A 19,602-nucleotide genomic window follows, 5' to 3' on the forward strand; every position below is an offset into this window, starting at 1 on the left:
TACATTATATGGCAAAATAAATGGTGCTACGAAAAACTACAATTCGTCCCGCAAAAATCGAGCCCTCATAGTACTATATACACAGAAAAATAAAGACGTTATGGCTTTTGGAAGGTGGGGAAGAAAAAACGAAAATGTAAATCTGAAAGTTGTTTACGACGGGAAGGGGTTAAAATTATGCAATTTGCATAATATTCTACACCTATTATTTGACAAATACAGCAATTATTTTCCAAATCCCCAGTGCTTTCAAACAGGTTGCAAATGGGTTTAATGCATTTACTCGCTATTACACAAAGCTTTTGGGTATATAAAAAATGCATGCAATTTCATTGTCTCTCAGAGCTATGCGGAGTAAAAGAACGCCACAAAATACGGTTATACAGCAGTAGAATTGTAGTGAGTATATCTGGGATTAGCTATATATGTCAGCAGAGTGAAGTAACATAGACATCTGTGAATAATACATTCAGCATGATAGCATTCTTTCTGTGTAATAGCAAAAAATGATATGTATTTGTGAGCTCTGAAATAGCTAAGTGAAAGTCTGTGACAGCATGCCCATGAATTATATATTTGCAAGGGACAGCTGAAGGAAAGCTGTACTATACAGGCAAGCTTTTCTACTGAACTTGGACCAAATGTGCGATAAAAGAAAAGAAACAAAGAAGAAAAAGATACGTTTGGAGGTAAGATTTAGGTCAAGATATACAGCATTTGAATAAACAGCTTAGCTCAGGGTGGGGGGGGGCACCTTTTTATCTATCGGGCATAGTGAATGAGCCTGGCCTCTCTATTGGATATTACAATAGTCTCTGTTATTGGGTAGTAACATAGGAAGGAAGGAGTGCAGAACAAAAAAAAAATCCTTCCTGGTTTCTATGGCAGGAGAGAAAAGGTCAGAGTACTGGAATAACAAATGTTTACAGCTTGGAAGCTGCCGCTCTGGGCTGTTTGGGAGCTGGCACAGCCGAGAGAATGACACATTTTTCTCAGTATTGTGTTGGAAAGGGGGGAGCGCAGCCCACAGATCTGCAAAGCCTCTGCTTTATTTGTCACCAGGCTCTATGTAACAAAGTTATTGTAATATTTGCTTACATTGTAGTTTCTGTGCCAACCAGTATGAAGTACTTAGAGTTACCATAGTAATAGAAAATAAATTACATTTTCTGAAAGCTGAATACCAATATTTCCAGTCGCAGAAAACCACAATCAAATTTATGCCGGCAGAGTTTTTGGTTAATATGAATAGATTGGAGAAAGGTTGCGGCCGTGTTGTTGTTGTTATGACGGGCATTTTCTGTTTGCCAAGTGGCATATAGTAGCATGGAAAATGTGTAACACATGCCAAGGCTTATCCTTTGAAGCGTAAAGTGCATGTGAAGTTGTAATTGTGTGGCATGTGCCTATCTGTAGTAATGGAGATCAGCAGCTGCCATTTATTACTAATTTATAACCCTGCAGGTGCCAATTTACTGCACCCTTGGCATGGACATCACGTGTGCCTATATTAAAACGTGACCAATTGTCTTTTTCATATAGTTAGTCAAGATAAGCCCTGGTTCTTTATTCGTAGATTGTGATTTTGGGAGTAAAAAGTCAATGCCTTTATGTAAAATGGGCAGGGGGGCCATGTATTAATAGACAGCAGCATGAAAATTACACAAATGCCCCTAGAAAAATGACTAGGCACCATATTTAGGAATCCGTACAAATCAAAAATCCTTGCAACAAATTTCTGAATGTATAATGCCACCCATAAAATGCCAACAAGGTCCTCATTGTGCCACACACCACCATAACATTTACTGAGCTCCTCTGTAACACAGACTATTGATATATCTGCCCCAGAGTTCCTCTCTATGTGTTCCCTGAAAATAGACGGTTACCTAGGTAGCTTGTAACCTTCATATAACATGTTGTTTCTTTTATGCAAAATATAACATTTAAAAGGAACAGGGAATTGTTCGCATCTATGGCGCTTAACCTTGATACGTAGTAAAAACATTTACAACAATGACACAACTGTGTTATTTAAATGTCATTTTCTAGGACACAATGAACCATTTCAACTTGTCCTTTGGTGCCTGCGGATTTCTTGGCATTTACCACTTGGGGGCAGCATCAGCTTTTTTAAAACATGGTCAGAAGATGCTGACGGCTGTGAAGGTCTTTGCTGGGGCTTCAGCTGGATCCCTGGTTGCTGCAGTTCTTTTAACAGCTCCACAAAAAATACAGGTAATTAAAGGTATAATCTGAGAGTTCAGACAGCCGGCTAGTTGCAGATACTGTAGGTAGATAATTCTTATCAGGCTTTTTACCATATTAACCAGTTTATGTTGTTAATGAATGTCCTTTGATCAAACTCAGTAATAATTCCATCAAACAGTAAATACAAACATAAATGCCTACATGACTTTATCTGCTTGTTAAATGCATGTCTTTCAGTAATGTCACAAACACAAACTAATATTCCATTATTACAAATGAGAAGTGACCATAAAGGTATTATTCAAAGGGGTTGTCCGGCACAGACCGGTTTCTCATACTGATGACCAATTCACAGGATAGGTCATCAGTATATGATCGGTGGGGGTCCGATACCTGGACCTCACACTAATCCGCTATTCCAGCTGCCTCCGGGCACTGGATGTTATGCAGTGTTCTGTGCAGTTGGCTCCGTACACTGCATAGCGGCAGTGCTGCAGTACTACAGCTCTGCTCCTATTCACTTGATTAGGAGCAGAGCTGCAGTACTGCAGCTTGGCCACTATACTGTGACCAGAGCCATCTTCTTCTGGCACGGACATCCGGTGCCCGGAGGCAGCCGGAGCAGCGGATCGGTGCGGGGTCCGGGTGTTAGACCCCCACCAATCATATACTGATGACCTATCCTGTGGATAGGTCATCAGTATGAGAAACCGGTCTGTGCCAGGACAACCCGTTTAAGTTTAAAATGTAGAGTCACCTATTATGACTTTTCACTGATATCCAGTATAAAGGCCTTTGCATAAAAGCAATTCCTGAATATATACTTATTATTGGGAATAATACAATAATAAGCTGACAGGACTGCTGGAAATTTGAATTTATTTCCAATGCCCTGCAAATCGGCCAGCAGGATAAATACTGCTGTTTATGGTAGCCTGTACACTATCAAACAGCATGAACAGACTGTCATAAAACAACCTGTATTGGTTGACCGGGATCCTGTGTGAATTTGTGTTTAATTTGTTATCTTGTTCTATTATCAAAATGTTTAAGGGTTTAAAAGTGGGCGATTCTGAAAAGAACATCATAACTACCATTGTGTCAGAGATGGCAGCTACAATGCCACCCAGTTGCTGAGAAGGCACACCAGTACTCTTTGGCCACTTTTACATGGCAGTAATTTGGTCCGTAGTTTCTATCAGTATTTGTAAGCCAAAACAAGGAATGGAAAATAAACAGGCAAAGAATTGCATAGAAAGATTCTGTGGTTTGGGCTAAAGGAGATTTAGAGGGGAGTTGCAGTGAACAGAGAGACAGAGGGAAAAGATACAAAGAACAGAGAGAATTTGGAAGTTTAAAATGATCCCCTATAATAACCAGTCTTATTTCCTAAAAACTCAGTTTTTGCTGTAGACTTCTATGATTACTTGTTACTCCCTTACATACAGAATTGCTTATCTCTTGTGGATGAATAATTCTAATTCAGGATACTCCAGGGATTATTCCTACATACATTATTGCTATCAATTAAGTTGCCTAATATATTAGAGTAGGTTTATCAAATTTCTTCTTATCAGTACTACAGTGGCGAGAAATCCCACTTGTTTGAGTGAAAAATAAGCATCAATAGTTTATGGAGCAATAATCATGATAAATTGTGTTCTTTTATCTCTCGCATTCAATGTTTAGTGACTTTTTTTATTTTTGGTAGCTACCATGTAATTCATCTGAATTCATTTTAGAGACAGGGGTGTATATTAAGGTGGGGGGTCACGGTCATCAACATGTGAATAAATATGGATGTGTGCACACTTACAAAGTACACACATACACACACTGTGACACATACTCACAGTGATCACACAGGGTGGGCACAGCAGGACAGGACTGCCCCAGCCAACAGGGATGTGGAGATGTGGAAAAAAACTCCTTCCCCCTCCCTCTTTTCTCTGACTTGACCGCTATCTCTATGTAATGTTGTCTGCCATCTGCTGATAAAGACGAACATCTCCTATGTAATATTACTTTCCACCAGCAGATGACAGCACTACATACAGACTGTCTAAATGTGCAACAACCAGAGAAGGATAACAATGGTTATAATGCAGGGAAGAGTTTCACAGAGGATTGAGAGCACTAGTGGGATGTTTTTACCCGGTAATCCCTTTCCTTCTGTACGCCCCTGTCTAGGGATCGTTTATGTGAAATACAAACACATTTCTTGTCGCCTCTCTGGGGCATCAGTTATAATAGAAGAAAATTAAATGTATAAAGATCAAGTTCCCACGTGTTTGCAGGGTATTATTTTAGTGGCAGTGGAATAGCTATAGGGGTGCAGAGATAGGAGTCGCCTCTGCTACATATGACACCAGTATTACAAATGGCACATGGTAGGTTGGAGCCCAGGAGCTTCAAGTTACGCCTATGTTGAGAGGTCTAGTTTGACCATGAGCAAGAGTTCTTCATAATTCTTTACTGGTTGACTGACATTTCATTACATCAATGTGTTGTGTAGGTACTGGGGAATGCCCATTGCATTCAAAGGCTCTGACACATACAGTACAATGTTAATCATCTGAACATACCGAGCATGTGTGTTAGGATATACTGGAAACAGAAATAGAGAGTGGATGCATAGAATCAGTGGTAGTGAAGGGCTTTGCATGTGAACAATTTGCATAGTGTGTGATCTTCAATGCAAAAAATCACGACGACCTTTGGTGTGTGTAGCCTGTAGGGCTGAAGAGGGCGCTCTGCCCTTTCCCCCGTTTCCCACATGAAGAAGCACGAAAACTGGCAAATGGGACGTTTTCATGCCCCTCAGTCAAAGACTGCATAACTACTCGCACTAGATCTGCTGCTCTATAGACGTCAGCTACCTATTTAGCAAATGAATGGGGATGTCTAATACAGTATTCTGCCCTGTACGCTGCTGTCTCCTTACCCCTTCCTCCTGCTGAGTAAAGCCTTATGCCGAGGACCATAATGCGGTCGCATTTTAGCATCCGTATTTTAGATAGATCCCTATGATGCTCTTAGGGTATGTTCACACGGCCTATTTACGGACGTAATTAGGGCGTTTTTGCCCCGAATTACGTCTGAAAATAGCGCCTCAATAGCGCTGACAAACATCTGCCCATTGAAAGCAATGGGCAGACGTTTGTCTGTTCACACGAGGCGTATATTTACGCGCCGCTGTCAAATGACGGCGCGTAAATAGACGCCCGCGTCAAAGAAGTGACCTGTCACTTCTTTGGCCGTAATTGGAGCCGTTATTCATTGACTCCAATGAATAGCAGCGCTAATTACGGCCGTAATGGACGCGGCGTTCAAGCGCCTGCACATGCCGGTACGGCTGAAATTACGGGGATGTTTTCAGGCTGAAACATCCCCGTAATTTCAGCCGTAACGGACGCCCTCGTGTGAACATACCCTCAGTTTGGGTCATTAGACAAGCGGTTGGCCAGGACTTCGGCTGCAACCACGGACACTAAAATACGTCCGAATTACGGCCATCTGAATAAGGCGAAATGCTATAAGGCTGGGTTCACACAACCTATTTTCAGACGTAAACGAGGCGTATTATGCCTCGTTTTACGTCTGAAAATAGGGCTACAATACGTCGGCAAACATCTGCCCATTCATTTGAATGGGTTTGCCGACGTACTGTGCAGACAACCTGTCATTTAAGCGTCGTCGTTTGACAGCTGTCAAACGACGACGCGTAAAAATACAGCCTCGTCAAAAGATTGTGCAGGGCACTTCTTTGGACGTTTTTGGAGCTCTTTTCTCATAGACTCCAATGAAAACAGCTCCAAAAATGGACGTAAAAAACGCCGCGAAAAACGTGAGTTGCTCAAAAAACGTCTGAAAATCAGGGGCTGTTTTCCCTTGAAAACAGCTCTGTATTTTCAGACGTTTTTGGTCACTACGTGTGCACATACCCTAAGGGTATGTGCACACACACTAATTACGTCCGTAATTGACGGACGTATTTCGGCCGCAAGTCCCGGACCGAACACAGTGCAAGGAGCCGGGCTCCTAGCATCATACTTATGTACGACGCTAGGAGTCCCTGCCTCGCTGCAGGACAACTGTCCCGTACTGTATACTACGGGACAGTTGTCCTGCAGCAAGGCAGGGACTCCTAGCGTCGTACATAAGTATGATGCTAGGAGCCCGGTTCCTTGCACTGTGTTCGGTCCGGGACTTGCGGCCGAAATACGTCCGTCAATTACGGACGTAATTAGTGTGTGTGCACATACCCTAACAGTCAGCAGCTGTGCCTATCCTCTACCTCATCCAGACTCTTCCAAGCAGAGTCCACAATCTATTATTCATGCATGAGGTATGAGAGAGTGATTGGTGGTAGAATAAAGAAGCACCTGAAAGCTGGTTCATAGCAGCACTGCAACTGGTCATTTGCATGTGAAAGGAAACAGCTTAACCCCTTCCCGCAAAATCACGTACAGTTACGTCATGGGAGATGGACTGTTCCCGCATCTCCACGTAACTGTACGTGATGGAGATGAAGCTGGCTCAGGAGCTGAGCCAGCGACATCACCGCCGGGTGACAGCTGTATGTTACAGCTGGCACCCTGAGGTATCGGCCAGGACCAGAGCTAGCCTCAGATCCGACCGATTAACCCCTCACATGCTGCGTTGAATAGCGATCGCAGCATGTGAGGAGTTTATAGCCACCGGCGCCCCAGCAACGTGATCGCTGGGTTGCCGGTGGCTGCAAAGGCGATCGGAGGGCTAATGATTACCTCCCGGTCCGCCAGCAACGGAATCCTCCTATGCCCCGTCGTCGGCGGGGCCCAGGAGGCTTCCGGTACCATCGGCAAGATGGCGCCGGCTCAGCTTCCGGCTCAGAAGCTGAGCCGGCGTCATCAGCAGTGGGTGTCCGCTGTATGTTACAGCGGACACCCCCGATCTATCGGCAGGAACCGGAGCTAGCTCTGATTCCTGGCATTAACCCCTTCGATGCAGCGATCCATTGTGATCGCTGCATCCTAGAGGTTTGTAGCAAATCGGCAGCCTTGCCACGCGATGGCAAGGCTGGCGACTGCTACCATGGCAACAGGAGCCCTAACAATGGACTCCTGTCTGCCATTACGTAAGCTGATTAGGCCCCGCCCAGAGGCGGAGCCTGATCGGCTTGCTGTCAGTGAACAACTGACAGTTCTAATACATTGCACTACATAGGTAGTGCAATGTATTAGAACATCAAACAAACTGTTGGACCTTCAAGTCCCCTAGTGGGACTAAAGAAAAGTGTCAAAAAAAGTGTCAAAAAAGTTAAAATAAAAGTTGTAAAAAATACAATAAAAGTTTCAAATAATAACACAAAACACAATCGCCCTTTTTCCCTTATCAAGTCATTTATTATTGAAAAAAATAATAAAGCCATACATATTTGGTATCGCTGCGACCGTAACGACCTGAACTATAAAAATATTATGTTATTTGTTCCACACAGTGAACGCCGTAAAAAAAACAACTAAAAAATACTGACATAATTGCTATTTTTTGGTCACTTTGTCTTCCAAAAATTGAAATAAAAAGTGATCAAAAAGTCGCATGTACCTAAAAATGGTACCTATAAAAACTATAACTCGTCTCACTAAAAACAAGCCCTCATACAGCTCCGCCGACGAAAAATGTAAAACCGTTATGGCTCTCACAACTTGGCGACAGAAAAAATCCATTCTCTTTACAAAAGTTATTTTATTGTGCAAAAAGTTGTAAAACATAAAAAGTGCTAAAAATTAGGTATCACCGGAATCGGACTGACCCGCAGAATAAAGGTAACATGTAATTTATAACACGTGGCGAACGCTGTATAAAAAGAACTAAAAAAATATGCCAGAATTGCTGTTTTTTGGTCACCTTGCCTCCCAAAAAAAAAGGATAACAAGTGATAAAAAAGTCGCGTGTACCACAAAATGGTACCAATAAAAACTACAGCTCGTCACACAAAAAAAAACAGCCCTCATACCACTACGTCTATGAAAAAATAAAATTAGTCAAGGCACCAATAAGCCAGGAAATAAAAATATGCAGTTGTGCCGGCCCTAGGGGATCGTTTCTTCTGTTTCAAGTGGCGAATTATCAAGGCCCCTAAAATTAGGGATCCAGGAAGGGGAGGGCCCAAACATATCTGCTGGAAGTGAGGGTGCCCGTATTATACCAGGACAACACTTTCCCAGCAAAATTCCCCAGACTTCAAAGGTGCGGAGTGCGGACCAAAAGGGGGATAAGTAAAGACCATTTATTAGTGTGACACCGGCCTGTGCAGAAAGGATTGTGTCACAGCATAACACACATCTATGGATTATTTTATTGGTGTTTTTTACCCCACTATACCACCTGACTATGCCCCTTATATACTCCGCCCACCTTACATGTGCCCCCACATTATAAACGGAAACACCAGTAAGACTCCAAACAAAACTACTACCAGCAAAATCCACGCTCCAAAAGCCAAATGGCTCTACCTCCCTTATGAACCCTACAGTGTGCCCAAACAGCAGTTTACTTCCACATATATGGCATCGCCATACCCGGGAGAACACTTTTAACAATTTTTGGGGTGTGTGTCTCCAGTGGCACAAGCTGGGCGCCACATATTGGCATATCTATTGAAAAACCATTTTCACTCTGCAACATCACGTGAACACCAATTTCTGCCAATCACCTGTGGGGTTAATATGCTCACTACACCCCTAGGTGAATACCTTGAGGGGTGTAGTTTCCAAAATGAGGTCACTTCTGGGGGGGATCCACTGTTTTGGTCCCACAGGGACTTTGCAAATGCGACATAGCGCCCAGAAACCAATCCAGCAAAATCTGTACTCCAAAAGCCAAATGGCGCTCCTTCCCTTCTGTGCCCTACTCTGTGCCTAAACAGCAGTTTATGACCACATATGTGGTATTGCCGTACACAGGAGAAGTTGCTTTACAAGTGTTGGGGTGCTCTTTTTCATTTATTTGTTGAGAATATAAAACATTTTCAGCTAAAACTACGTCTTATTGAAGAAAAAGGATTTTTTTTATTTTCACTACCCAATTCTAATAAAATCTATGAAACACCTGTGGGGTCAAAATGCTCACTACACCCCTAGATGGATTCCTCAAGTGGTGTAGTTTCGTGAATCGAGTCACTTTTGGGGAGTTTCCACTGTACTGGTACCTTAGGAGCTTTGCAAAAGTGACATGGTGTCAAGAAACCAATCCAGCAAAATCTGTGCTCCAAAAGCCAAATGGCATTCCTTCTCTTCTGATCCTTGCCGTGTGCCCAAACAGTAGTTTATAACCACAAATGGGGTATTGCCGTACTCCAGAGAAGTTGCTTTACAAATGTTGGGGTTCTTTTATTCCTTTATTTGTTGAGAAAATGAAAAATGTTGAGCTAAAGCTACGTCTTATTGGAAAAAAAGGATTTTTTTTATCTTCACTGCCCAATTCTAATAAAATCTATGAAACCCCTGTGGGTTCAAAATGCTCACTACACCCCTAGATGGATTCTTCAAGGGGCGTAGTTTCCTAAATGGAGTCACTTTTTTGATGTTTTCACTGTTTTGGTCCCTTAGCGGCTTTGCAAATGCGACGTGGTCTCCGCAAACCATTCCTTTTAAATTTGAGCTCCAAAAGCCAAATGGCGCTCTTTCCCTTCTAAGCTCCGCCGTGTGTCCAAAAAGCCGTTTATGACTACATGCGGGGTATTGTTTTACTCGGGAGAAATTGCTTTACAAAAGTAGTGGTGCATTTTCTCCTTTTAGTCCTTGTGGAAATTAGAAAAAATTAGCTAAACCTAAATTTTCTTTGAAAGAATGTAGATTTTCATTTTCACGGCCTACTTCCAATAATTTCTGCAAAAAACCTGCGGGGTCAAAATGCTCACTATACCCCTAGATAATTTCCTCAAGGGGTATAGTTTCCAAAATGGTGTCACTTTTGGGGGATTTCCACTGTTTTGGTGCCGCAAGAGCCTTTCAGACCCGACATGGAGCCTAAAATATTTTCTAATAAAAAGGAGGCCCCAAAATCCTCTAGGTGTTCCTTTGCTTCTGAGGCCGGTGCTTCAGTCCATTACCGCACTAGGGCCACATGTGGGGTATTTCTAAAAACTGCAGAATCTGGGCAATAGATATTGAGTTGCATTTCTTGGGTAAAACTTTCTGTGTTACAAAAAAAATAGATGAAAAATGAATTTCTGCAAAAAAAAAAAAAGAAATTTGAACATTTCACATCTACTTTGCCTTAATTCCTGTGAAACATCTAAAGGGTTAAGAAACTTTCTAAATGCTGTTTTGAATACTTTGAGGGGTGAAGTTTTTAAAATGGGGTGACTTATCGAGGGTTTCTAATATATAAGGCCCTAAAATCCACTTCACAACTGAACTGGCCCCTGTAAAAATAGCCTTTTGAAATTTTCTCGAAAATGTGAGAAATTGCTGCTAAAGTTCTAAGCCTTGTGATGTCATAGAAAAATAAAAGGATGTTCAAAAAACGATGCCAATCTAAAGTAGACATATGGGTGATGTTAATTAGCAACAATTTTGTGTGGTATTACCATCTGTCTTACAAGCTGATACATATAAATTTAGAAAAATGCAAATGTTTGCAATTTTTCGCTACATTTTGGTGTTTTTCACAATTAAATACTTAATCTATCGAGCAAATTGTGCCAGTAACATAAAGTCCAATGTGTCACGAGAAAACAATCTCAGAATTGCTTGGATAGGTAAAAGCATTCCGGAGTTATTACCACATAAAGTGAAACATGTCAGATTTGAAAAAATTGGCCGTGTCCTGAAGGCCAAAACAGGCTGTGTCTTGAAGGGGTTAAGGCCCTGTTCACACAGAGATTTTTTTGTAGGCAGAAAAATCTATCAGACTTTCACCTGCCTGCAAATTTTTACTGCGATTTTCGTAGCATTTTTCGTCCACACCCATTGAGCACCGCGGGCAAAAAACACAGCGAAAAACACTTTCTTTGCCTCCCATTGATTTCAATCAGAGGTCAGAGGCGGAACCGCGGCAAGAAAGAGGTGACGGAGTCTACTGTACCTCATGCAAAAGTGTCATAGAGCACGTGGTGCAAATGCAAGACCATATTGCTACAGCAATGCCAAATGTAAAGGAACATTTGCAGGGAGTACAAGTGGCTCAAAGCAGAATTTGCAATCGGTCTGCAAGAATTAGGAATTTCAGTCCTGGGGAGGCTGTATGGCATTATCTACAGGGGGGCTGTATGGTGTTATCTACAGGGCGGCTGTATGGCGTTATCTACAGAGGGGCTGTGTGGCGTTATCTACAGGGGGGCTGTGTGGCGTTATCTACAGGGGGCCTGTGTGGCGTTATCTACAGGGAGGCTGTGTGGCGTTATCTACAGGGGGGCTGTGTGGTGTTATCTACAGGGGGGCTGTGTGGCGTTATCTAAAGGGGGCTGTGTGGCGTTATCTACAGGGGGCTGTATGGCGTTATCTACAGGGGGCTGTGTGGCGTTATCTACAGGGGGAGGAGGCTGTAAGGCGTTAGCACTATACACAGCACCCTGTAGATATCTATAGGGGGCGCTATGTGGCAGAATCTATAGGGAGGCACTATCTGCAAGGGGGGATTGTGTGATACCCAGGGGAGGGGGTGGCCCCAGTCAAAAGTTTGCCCAGTCTTTCCTAGTTACGCCCCTGGCTGGTAGGATTGGTAGTGAGACCTGCCATTCCCTTTCCTACTTCAGTACAGGCGTTACCCCTAGCCCAGTTAGCTCAGGTGAAGCTACTTGGCTCAATACTGAGCCATAAAAGCTCTACTGTTAGTACAAAAAGGGACAGAGCCTGGTAATCCACACAAGGCTAGTGTGGAAAGCCTGATTCAAGGAACACTGTACTCATGGTTTATAATAGGCGAGGAAACCTGCTGTTTAGTTAGTGTCCAGATGTTCAAGGTGTTTGTTTTGTTCAAATTCTGCAAGTGTTTTATTTTATGGATAAGAACTTGTTTATTTTTGGACTGCTATAAAAGTTTGGACTTTAAGGCACTGTTCACACTGAGTTTTTTGCAGGAGGAAAATTCTGCCTCAACATTCCGTTTGGGATTTGGAGGCAGATTTTGACCTGCCTGCACGCCGTTTGCCGCGATTTTCGCTGCATTTTTCGCTCGCGCCAATTGAGTGCTATGGGCAAAAAACGCCACGAAATACGCTTTCTCTGCCTCCCATTAATGTCAATGGGAGGTCAGAGGCGTAAACGCCCGAAGATAGGGCATGACGCTTCTTTTTACCGCAAGACGGTATTTCTGCTCGCGGTAAAAAAAACTCCTCCGCCTCCCATTGAGATCAATGGGAGGTATTTTCTGTTGTTTTTTGGTGCCGTTTCCGCATCAAAAAACGTGTAAAAAAACTCAGTGTGAACAGGGCCTTAAAGGGTAAATATACTTTCAAAAAACTTCTGACATGTCATAGTGACATGTCAGAAGTTTTGATTGGTCGGGGTCTGAGCATTGAGACCCCAGCCAGAAAACAATCGCTGAGCTGCTTAATTTATTTTCACAGAAAGCCGAGCAAGTGGTGTACAGGCAGAATATAAAGTCTATGAGCCCAAGCATCGCTTGCTCGGCTTTACGAGAAAAGCCGATTAGAAATGAAGTGGCTCAGCGTTCATCTGAGCGCTTCTGCAGCTTCGTTTCTGCGATCGGTGGGGGTCTCAGTGCTCAGACCCCCACCGATTAAAAACATCTCAGAAATTTTGAAGTATAGTTACCCTTTAAACTTGAACAGTATAGACATTCTCATTACCAACCTCCGTTTCCCATATGCACAGATCTCAACAATATATTCACATATAGTGCATATTGTTCAATAAAGCTGTATTCAGATAGAATTTGCAGCATATGTTTTTGTGTTTTTTTTAGTTTTTTTGCTGTACAGAAAAACGTAGTCTCTACTCTTGTCATTACTGCAAAAATGGATACATTATGGTGCAGATTTGTTTACAATGAAAGTAAATATGTCGTGGAATCTAACGAAATACCATTTTCAAGATCTCTTGTTGTTAGGCTCTGTTCACGTCTGTGCTTGCTTTCTGTTTTTTTGTTCTGCCATAGGAACAGAAATATGATAAAAATGAAAGTGCCCGGTTTCCATCAAGATTTCCGTCACTTTGCCAGGCAAAATAACACTGCATTCTGCGCTATTCTGTCCGACAAATATGACAGAATCATATTAACAGAGCCTCCAAGGCTGGGTTCACACAGAGTTTTTTGCAGGCAGAAAACCTGGCTTGGAATTTTGAGACAGATTTTCCTCTCCCTGCACGACGATTTTAGCAGCGTTTTTGCAGCGTTTTTCGCCCGCGGCCATTGAGCGCAGCGGGCAAAAAATGCTGTGAAATACACTTTTTCTGCCTCCTATTGATGTCAATGGGAGGTCAGAGACGTAAACTCCCAAAGATAGGGCATGTCGCTTCTTTTTCCTGCGAGACGGTTTTTCCGCTCGCGGGAAAAAAACGCCTCCGCCTCCCTTTGAAATCCATGAGAGGCATTTTCGGACGTTTTTTGGGCGCGTTTTCCTACGTGGTTTCCGCATCAAAAAACGTGTAAAAAAACTCTGTGTAAACGTACCCTAACGCAGATGTGATCAGGGCATTAGTGAATAGAAACATTAAAGTGTAACTCTGCGGTTGAAAAACTTCTGACAGGTCATAGTGACATAAACTTGAGGACAGCATCCATGTGGCAAAAATATACTGGTGTTTATTAACACATCCCAAATATATATATATATATACAGAATATATAAGCTTTTATATATATTTGGGGTGTGTTAATAAACACCAGTATATTTTTGCCAAATGGATGCTGTCCGAATGGGATTTCTGGACACAGAATTTGCATCTCTTTTAAATTGAAGTGGAGAGATTCCGATAAAGTGAGTGCTGTGGATTTACTTTTTTTTACAAATGTCATAGTGACATGTCCGAAGTTTTGATTGGTGGGGGTACGAGCACTGAGACCCCCACCAATCGCTAAAACAAAGCGGCAGATGCGCTCGTGTGAGCGCTCAGCCGCTTAGTTTCTGTTCGGCTTTTTCCGGAAATCAATGTATAGGAGCACAGGTTCAATAGAAAGTCTATGAGCCCGTACTCCGCTACATCGGCTTTTCTGGGAAAAGCCGAACAGAAACAAAGTGGCTGAGCGCTCACACGAGCGCTTCTGCCGCTTTGTTTTAGCGATTGGTGGTTGGTCTTAGTGCTCGGACCCCCACCAATCAAAACTTCAGACATATCACTATGACATGTCAGAAGTTTGTCGAACGTTTAGTTACTCTTTAATATTTTACAGTCAGAGGCTGAAAACCTCTTTACGACTAATCCTGCAATTATTTACAATGTAAACTATTAGTCTGAAGTCTAGCACAGGAGATAGATTCGTGCAATAAATGAAGCTATGCTGTAGTGGCTGATCTGTTGCATGATGCATATAAGCAGCTACCCAAGGCCCCATGACTTACAATGGGTTCCATTGGGTTCTACCGGGGAGTCCGTCATTTTGATGGAATCTGCACCGAAGGTTTTTCGATGCAGATGTGTATATAGCCTTAGGCTACATTCACACGAGTGTGTTAGATTTGCGCGTGTAAGAAACGTTGCGTTTTTTCTACAGTTCATGTCCGTGTGTGTTGCGTTTTTGCATCAGTTTGTATTGTGGGTGGCATGTGTTTTTCACATCCGTGCAAGTACTTCTTATTTTTTTGTTTTTTAATTTCTATGTAATTGATGCGTGAACCATGGACAGCACACGGATGTGCGTCCGTGTGCTGTCTGTGGTTTTCACGCACATGAAAATGCACCAATATAGGACGCAACGGACACTCGCTGCGTGAAAACTCACGCATGTGTGAATAGCCCTATTGAACTCAATGGGCCTATGTGCTGTGCGTTATTTCAACGCACAGCACACGGATGAAAATCACGCTCGTCTGAGTGAGCCCTTAGACTGAAAGACTCTCAAAATGTTCGCTGAGAATTTCTTCAGCGGGCAATTGTCGTGCGAACCCAGCGGCGACCCCTCCTATCTAGGCTTGATTGACATCTTGTTGCAGGAAACAGTGGATGTCATAGGAGACGTCAGAGATGTCAATCAAGTCTAGATGGGAGACGTTGTTGCCGAGTTCGCAGGACACTTGCCTGCAAAAATAATAAGCCCAGCAGACATTTCAAGAGTAATTTGCATACGACGCAGAAGTTGTTAAAACCTCTTTTTTTAAGCTATGCTTTAGTACTGCTGCTATTCATGGATATGTTCTGAAATGTCTCTCTAGGCCCTATATAGCGGTTTAGGGTCATCAAAACTGGTGACATGTTCCCAAAGGAATCCTAATAAAGTATATTATAAATAAAATACTAAAAACAGACAAATGGAAAAAGCAACCAGCAAACAAAAACATATACATGACTTTAGAACAGAAGAACTAAGTGGTCGACGAGTGCAGATCACATTCTTTCTGTATGTAAAACCAAATATATGATGCTGTCAGCTGAATAGTGTGTATGGGGGACTTTATGTCCCTAGCCTAATGCACATTATTCTGAAACCAATGTGTAAAAAGTCATGAGTTTCCTCTAATTCACTATTCATATGGATGACTTTTAAAATCAGGAAAATGCCAAGTTTATCTGCAGGGCATACAGCATAAAAAAACTAATAATATAACTCTGAGCAAAATATTGGCTTACAAATTCTGCACTTTTCTGACCTCTAAGTCCTAGTATGAAATATTGTGATAAAAAGCATTAAAAAAATATATATTTTTCTGGGTTTTAAAATATATTGTTATCTGCCTTTGATATGAATTAGGCAATATTGTATATCCAGTGACCATATTTAGTATAAAAATACCACATATATAAAAATGATGTATTTGTGATAAGGGCTCATGCACACAGCAGGACAGTGTGCGCAGAGCCTGTACAGTGGCACACAAATTTCCTTACAGCTCTGTGTACTATTGAGCTGTAGGTATTTTGCAAGCCGTCCTATGGTGCTTTTGTATGGTGCCATAAGGGTGGCTTCACACGAGGAAGATTTTTTTGCAGGAATTGATGGGACTGAAAATCAATCCATGTGCTTGCTGCAGAAACCACACCATTCAGATGAATGAAATTGATCTTCAGTCACAGAAATTACACAAAAACACCCTAATACGAAGGTATTATTCTCTGGAAGCAAGTAAAGGTCAGAATCTCTGAACTCTTTAAAGTCAAGGCAAGGAGAACTTCATTTTGCAATGAAAATCCTCAACTTGACTTAGGCTGGATTCACACGAGCACATTACGTCCGTAATGGACGGAACGTATTTCGGCCACAAGTCCCGGACCGAACACACTGCAGGGAGCCGGGCTCCTAGCATCATAGTTATGTACGACGCTAGGAGTCCTAGCGTCGTACATAACTATGATGCTAGGAGCCCGGCTCTCTGCAGTGTGTTCGGTCCGGGACTTGCGGCCCAAATACATTCCGTCCATTACGGATGTAATGTGCTCGTGTGAATCCAGCCTCACTCTTTAAATTTCAGTTTTGCTCTCTATTTTTGGTACCTATCTAATAATACATTAGCTTATGTTATCGTATATAAGCTCCCCGCATAATCCATACCAACTTTTCATTGGTTCCCCACTGGTCTTTGTTTACACCCCTGCAAAAATGAAGTGTTGGCTCATCAAGAGATTGTGGCAGCCTATCATTGGTCGCAGCACAACACTTTTTGCAGCAGTGGTGTAAACAAAGACCAGCAGGGGACAAATGTACTGTCAGCCTGACGCATGGGATTTGAAAGGCAAGTACTTAGTATTTTTTATTTTAACACATATTCTGTTATTTAAAAATAGTTTTGTGGCTGGTAAAAGCCTTTAATGCAATCACGTAGTTCTATACACGTGTTATAAAACATATATAGTTATAATAACCACAAAGATATCGAGATCTAATTTATTCCAATCAAAACTCTGCATCAATGTACAATTTATACCAATGTTATGAATCCGTCTTATAAAATATGATTTAATAATTCCCCAATGTTTTTCAAGGAACATTTGTCTGGTTGGGTAAAACACTGTACCAAACAAGCACCACACAGATCTCCTGTGTGAACCAAGCCTTAGTTACATATGTAATAATCTGTTAACGTTATGCTCTTTTTTGTTGTTTTCTTCTTGCTTTTTTTCAGTACATTTATGCATTTGTGGAATAGTCAGTTGAAATATATAATTTTCCTTTGACTTTGCTTTCAGGAAAGTAAGGATTTCCTCTACGCATTCTCTGAAGATTGTAAAAAGCGATTTCCTGGAGTGGTTAAACCAAGATATGATTTCATGAAATACTTAAGGTGAGCAAGCATATATGATGGAACATTGCTTTTTTGAGTGGTTTAAACAGAGAAAGATTATAGTTTGGTGGCCCTAGCTTTCATTATGACGCAGATACATATTCCTTTCACAACAATGGAATGCAAAAAGGCTTTCTTCCCGAACCTACAGCTGAATGCAGAATACCTGTTAAATATTTATTGCATGCTAAATAATTAAATATGAATAATGTTTATCATTTCTTTGCCATAGGGAAGGCATAGAAACTATTCTACCTGCTCAGGCTCATGAGATAGCTGAGAATCGTCTCTACGTATCAATCACAAACTCCAAAAGCATAGAAAATTGCTTGGTTTCCAGTTTTGCCTCTAGAGAAGAGCTCATTAAGGTAACAATGTTGTCATCATTGACTTTGTCAAATGGAAATACATTGTGTTGCAGTAAACCTGATGAGCTGTATGTTTTATTTAATGGAAATATCCAATTCTCCTTGATATAATCGGATATCTTGTGTTCCGCTACTGTATTATTTTCATAATGTGACCGTCCGTTTAGTTTCTTGAAAACTATAATCAACCATAAAGCATACACTTCCAAATTATCTGCTCATCATCAGTGTATATAGCAGTGTGTAAAACATGTATTATCTAAGAATTGATGGGCAGATTTTCTGTGTATTGCTTCAGTAAATATATATATACTGTCATTTAGAGGTTGTCCCTTTAAATTCATCACTAAAGCTCTTATTTGCTTTCTTTAAAAAAGAAAATTTAAAGGGACGCTCCACTCAAAAAATAAGGAATTTCATGTGCCAGTCTCATACCTGTTGTTTGACAGCCTTTTATCACTAGATATCAGGTTTAGATATATTGCTTTCTCTTTCTCTGTGCTACGCTTTTAATCCTATGATACCTCCGCAAATGTGTGGCTAGAGGCAGTACTATCTCTGCTTGCTATAAGGACAGTGTGATTATCCTTCCCTGAAAAATGTAACAATTCAGCCTCCCTAGCTCTATACTTATACAGTCTTAGCATAATTACAAGAATTTTCACGGACGCGTGAACACACTGTCCTTCCAGCAAGCAGAGATAGTATTGGCTCATGTGGAGGCATCATGAGATTGAAAGCGTATATATTATATATATATAATATTAGGAGGGAGAGTGTTATAATGGAAAATTGCATGTTCACTGGAAACATCCCTGGTGTCCTCTCCGAGATCGTAAAATTCCGGCAATAACTCGCAGCTAGTGGTGTACACAAAAAAGATTGGTCCCCATAGCAAAAATCAAACTAGGCCCCTATTTTGGTGTTTTACCACTCAGGACGGAAGGGCCTGTTTGTTTACCCCTCCAACCCCTTTCCGTGAAACTTCATACAATTCCTAACTCCCTTTGTTTGTTCATAGGGCAGCTCCTCTGGAGAGGGGAATCCTGCATAGGATCAGTGAGACCAAGGGCATGGGACAACCAGGACTGGGCCCCCTCTCTAATCAACTGCCCTATAGAAGCGGCATGGGCTACCTCTATAGTACGTAGACCCTATGGTAATCAAAAGTCATAAGCAACCATCGTAAATAATTCAGCATATTCAGAAATGTTGTGATTATTGCCAGGTGTCTTGTAGCTTATTATCAAAAACATTTGCGTTGCAGAGTGAGTTGTGGAAAGTGCCAGGGAACTGGGGCAATTCCAGTGATAAATATGACTCCATATGTACATAGGAGTGTTCTAAAAAAACAACACGTTATCTCAACTTCCGAAACCACAAGCACTATTCATCTATGTACATCATAAAGAGGTTTCCCTTTACTTAGGATAGGCCATAATTGTATGATTGGTGGGGTTCCCACCATTGGGAGCCTCACTAATCAGCAGAACGAAGAGGTAGTGGCTCCCGCAAGAGCTCTGCGGCCCCTTCACTGTAGTAACTGTCTGTACACTGCTGTGCATGTCTATGCGAGTTTGTCTGTAGCTAGTACTGCAGCTAAGGACCATTCAATTGATTGGGGCTGAGCTTTGT

At 41.8% G+C, this 19,602-nt stretch overlaps 1 protein-coding gene across 2 annotated transcripts in view; it reads left to right on the plus strand.

The window, feature by feature from the left end:
* Positions 1-422: 422 nt before the first annotated feature.
* The window catches only part of PNPLA4 (patatin like domain 4, phospholipase and triacylglycerol lipase), a 48,049-nt gene continuing 28,869 nt past the window's right edge, over positions 423-19,602 (plus strand). Inside the window, exons 1-4 of one of the 2 annotated variants that reach the window (XM_075853980.1) lie at positions 423-689; positions 2,053-2,238; positions 17,505-17,599; positions 17,832-17,967. In XM_075853980.1, coding sequence (XP_075710095.1) covers positions 642-689; positions 2,053-2,238; positions 17,505-17,599; positions 17,832-17,967 — 465 coding nt within the window. In that variant the 5' untranslated portion in view covers positions 423-641. Of the gene's footprint in view, positions 690-868; positions 899-2,052; positions 2,239-17,504; positions 17,600-17,831; positions 17,968-19,602 lie in introns of those variants that run through there. The other variant, XM_075853981.1, reaches the window with a different exon arrangement.

This window comes from Rhinoderma darwinii, chromosome 2 (genome assembly GCF_050947455.1).
Source record: "Rhinoderma darwinii isolate aRhiDar2 chromosome 2, aRhiDar2.hap1, whole genome shotgun sequence".
In the NCBI taxonomy this organism is placed as follows: domain Eukaryota; kingdom Metazoa; phylum Chordata; class Amphibia; order Anura; family Rhinodermatidae; genus Rhinoderma; species Rhinoderma darwinii.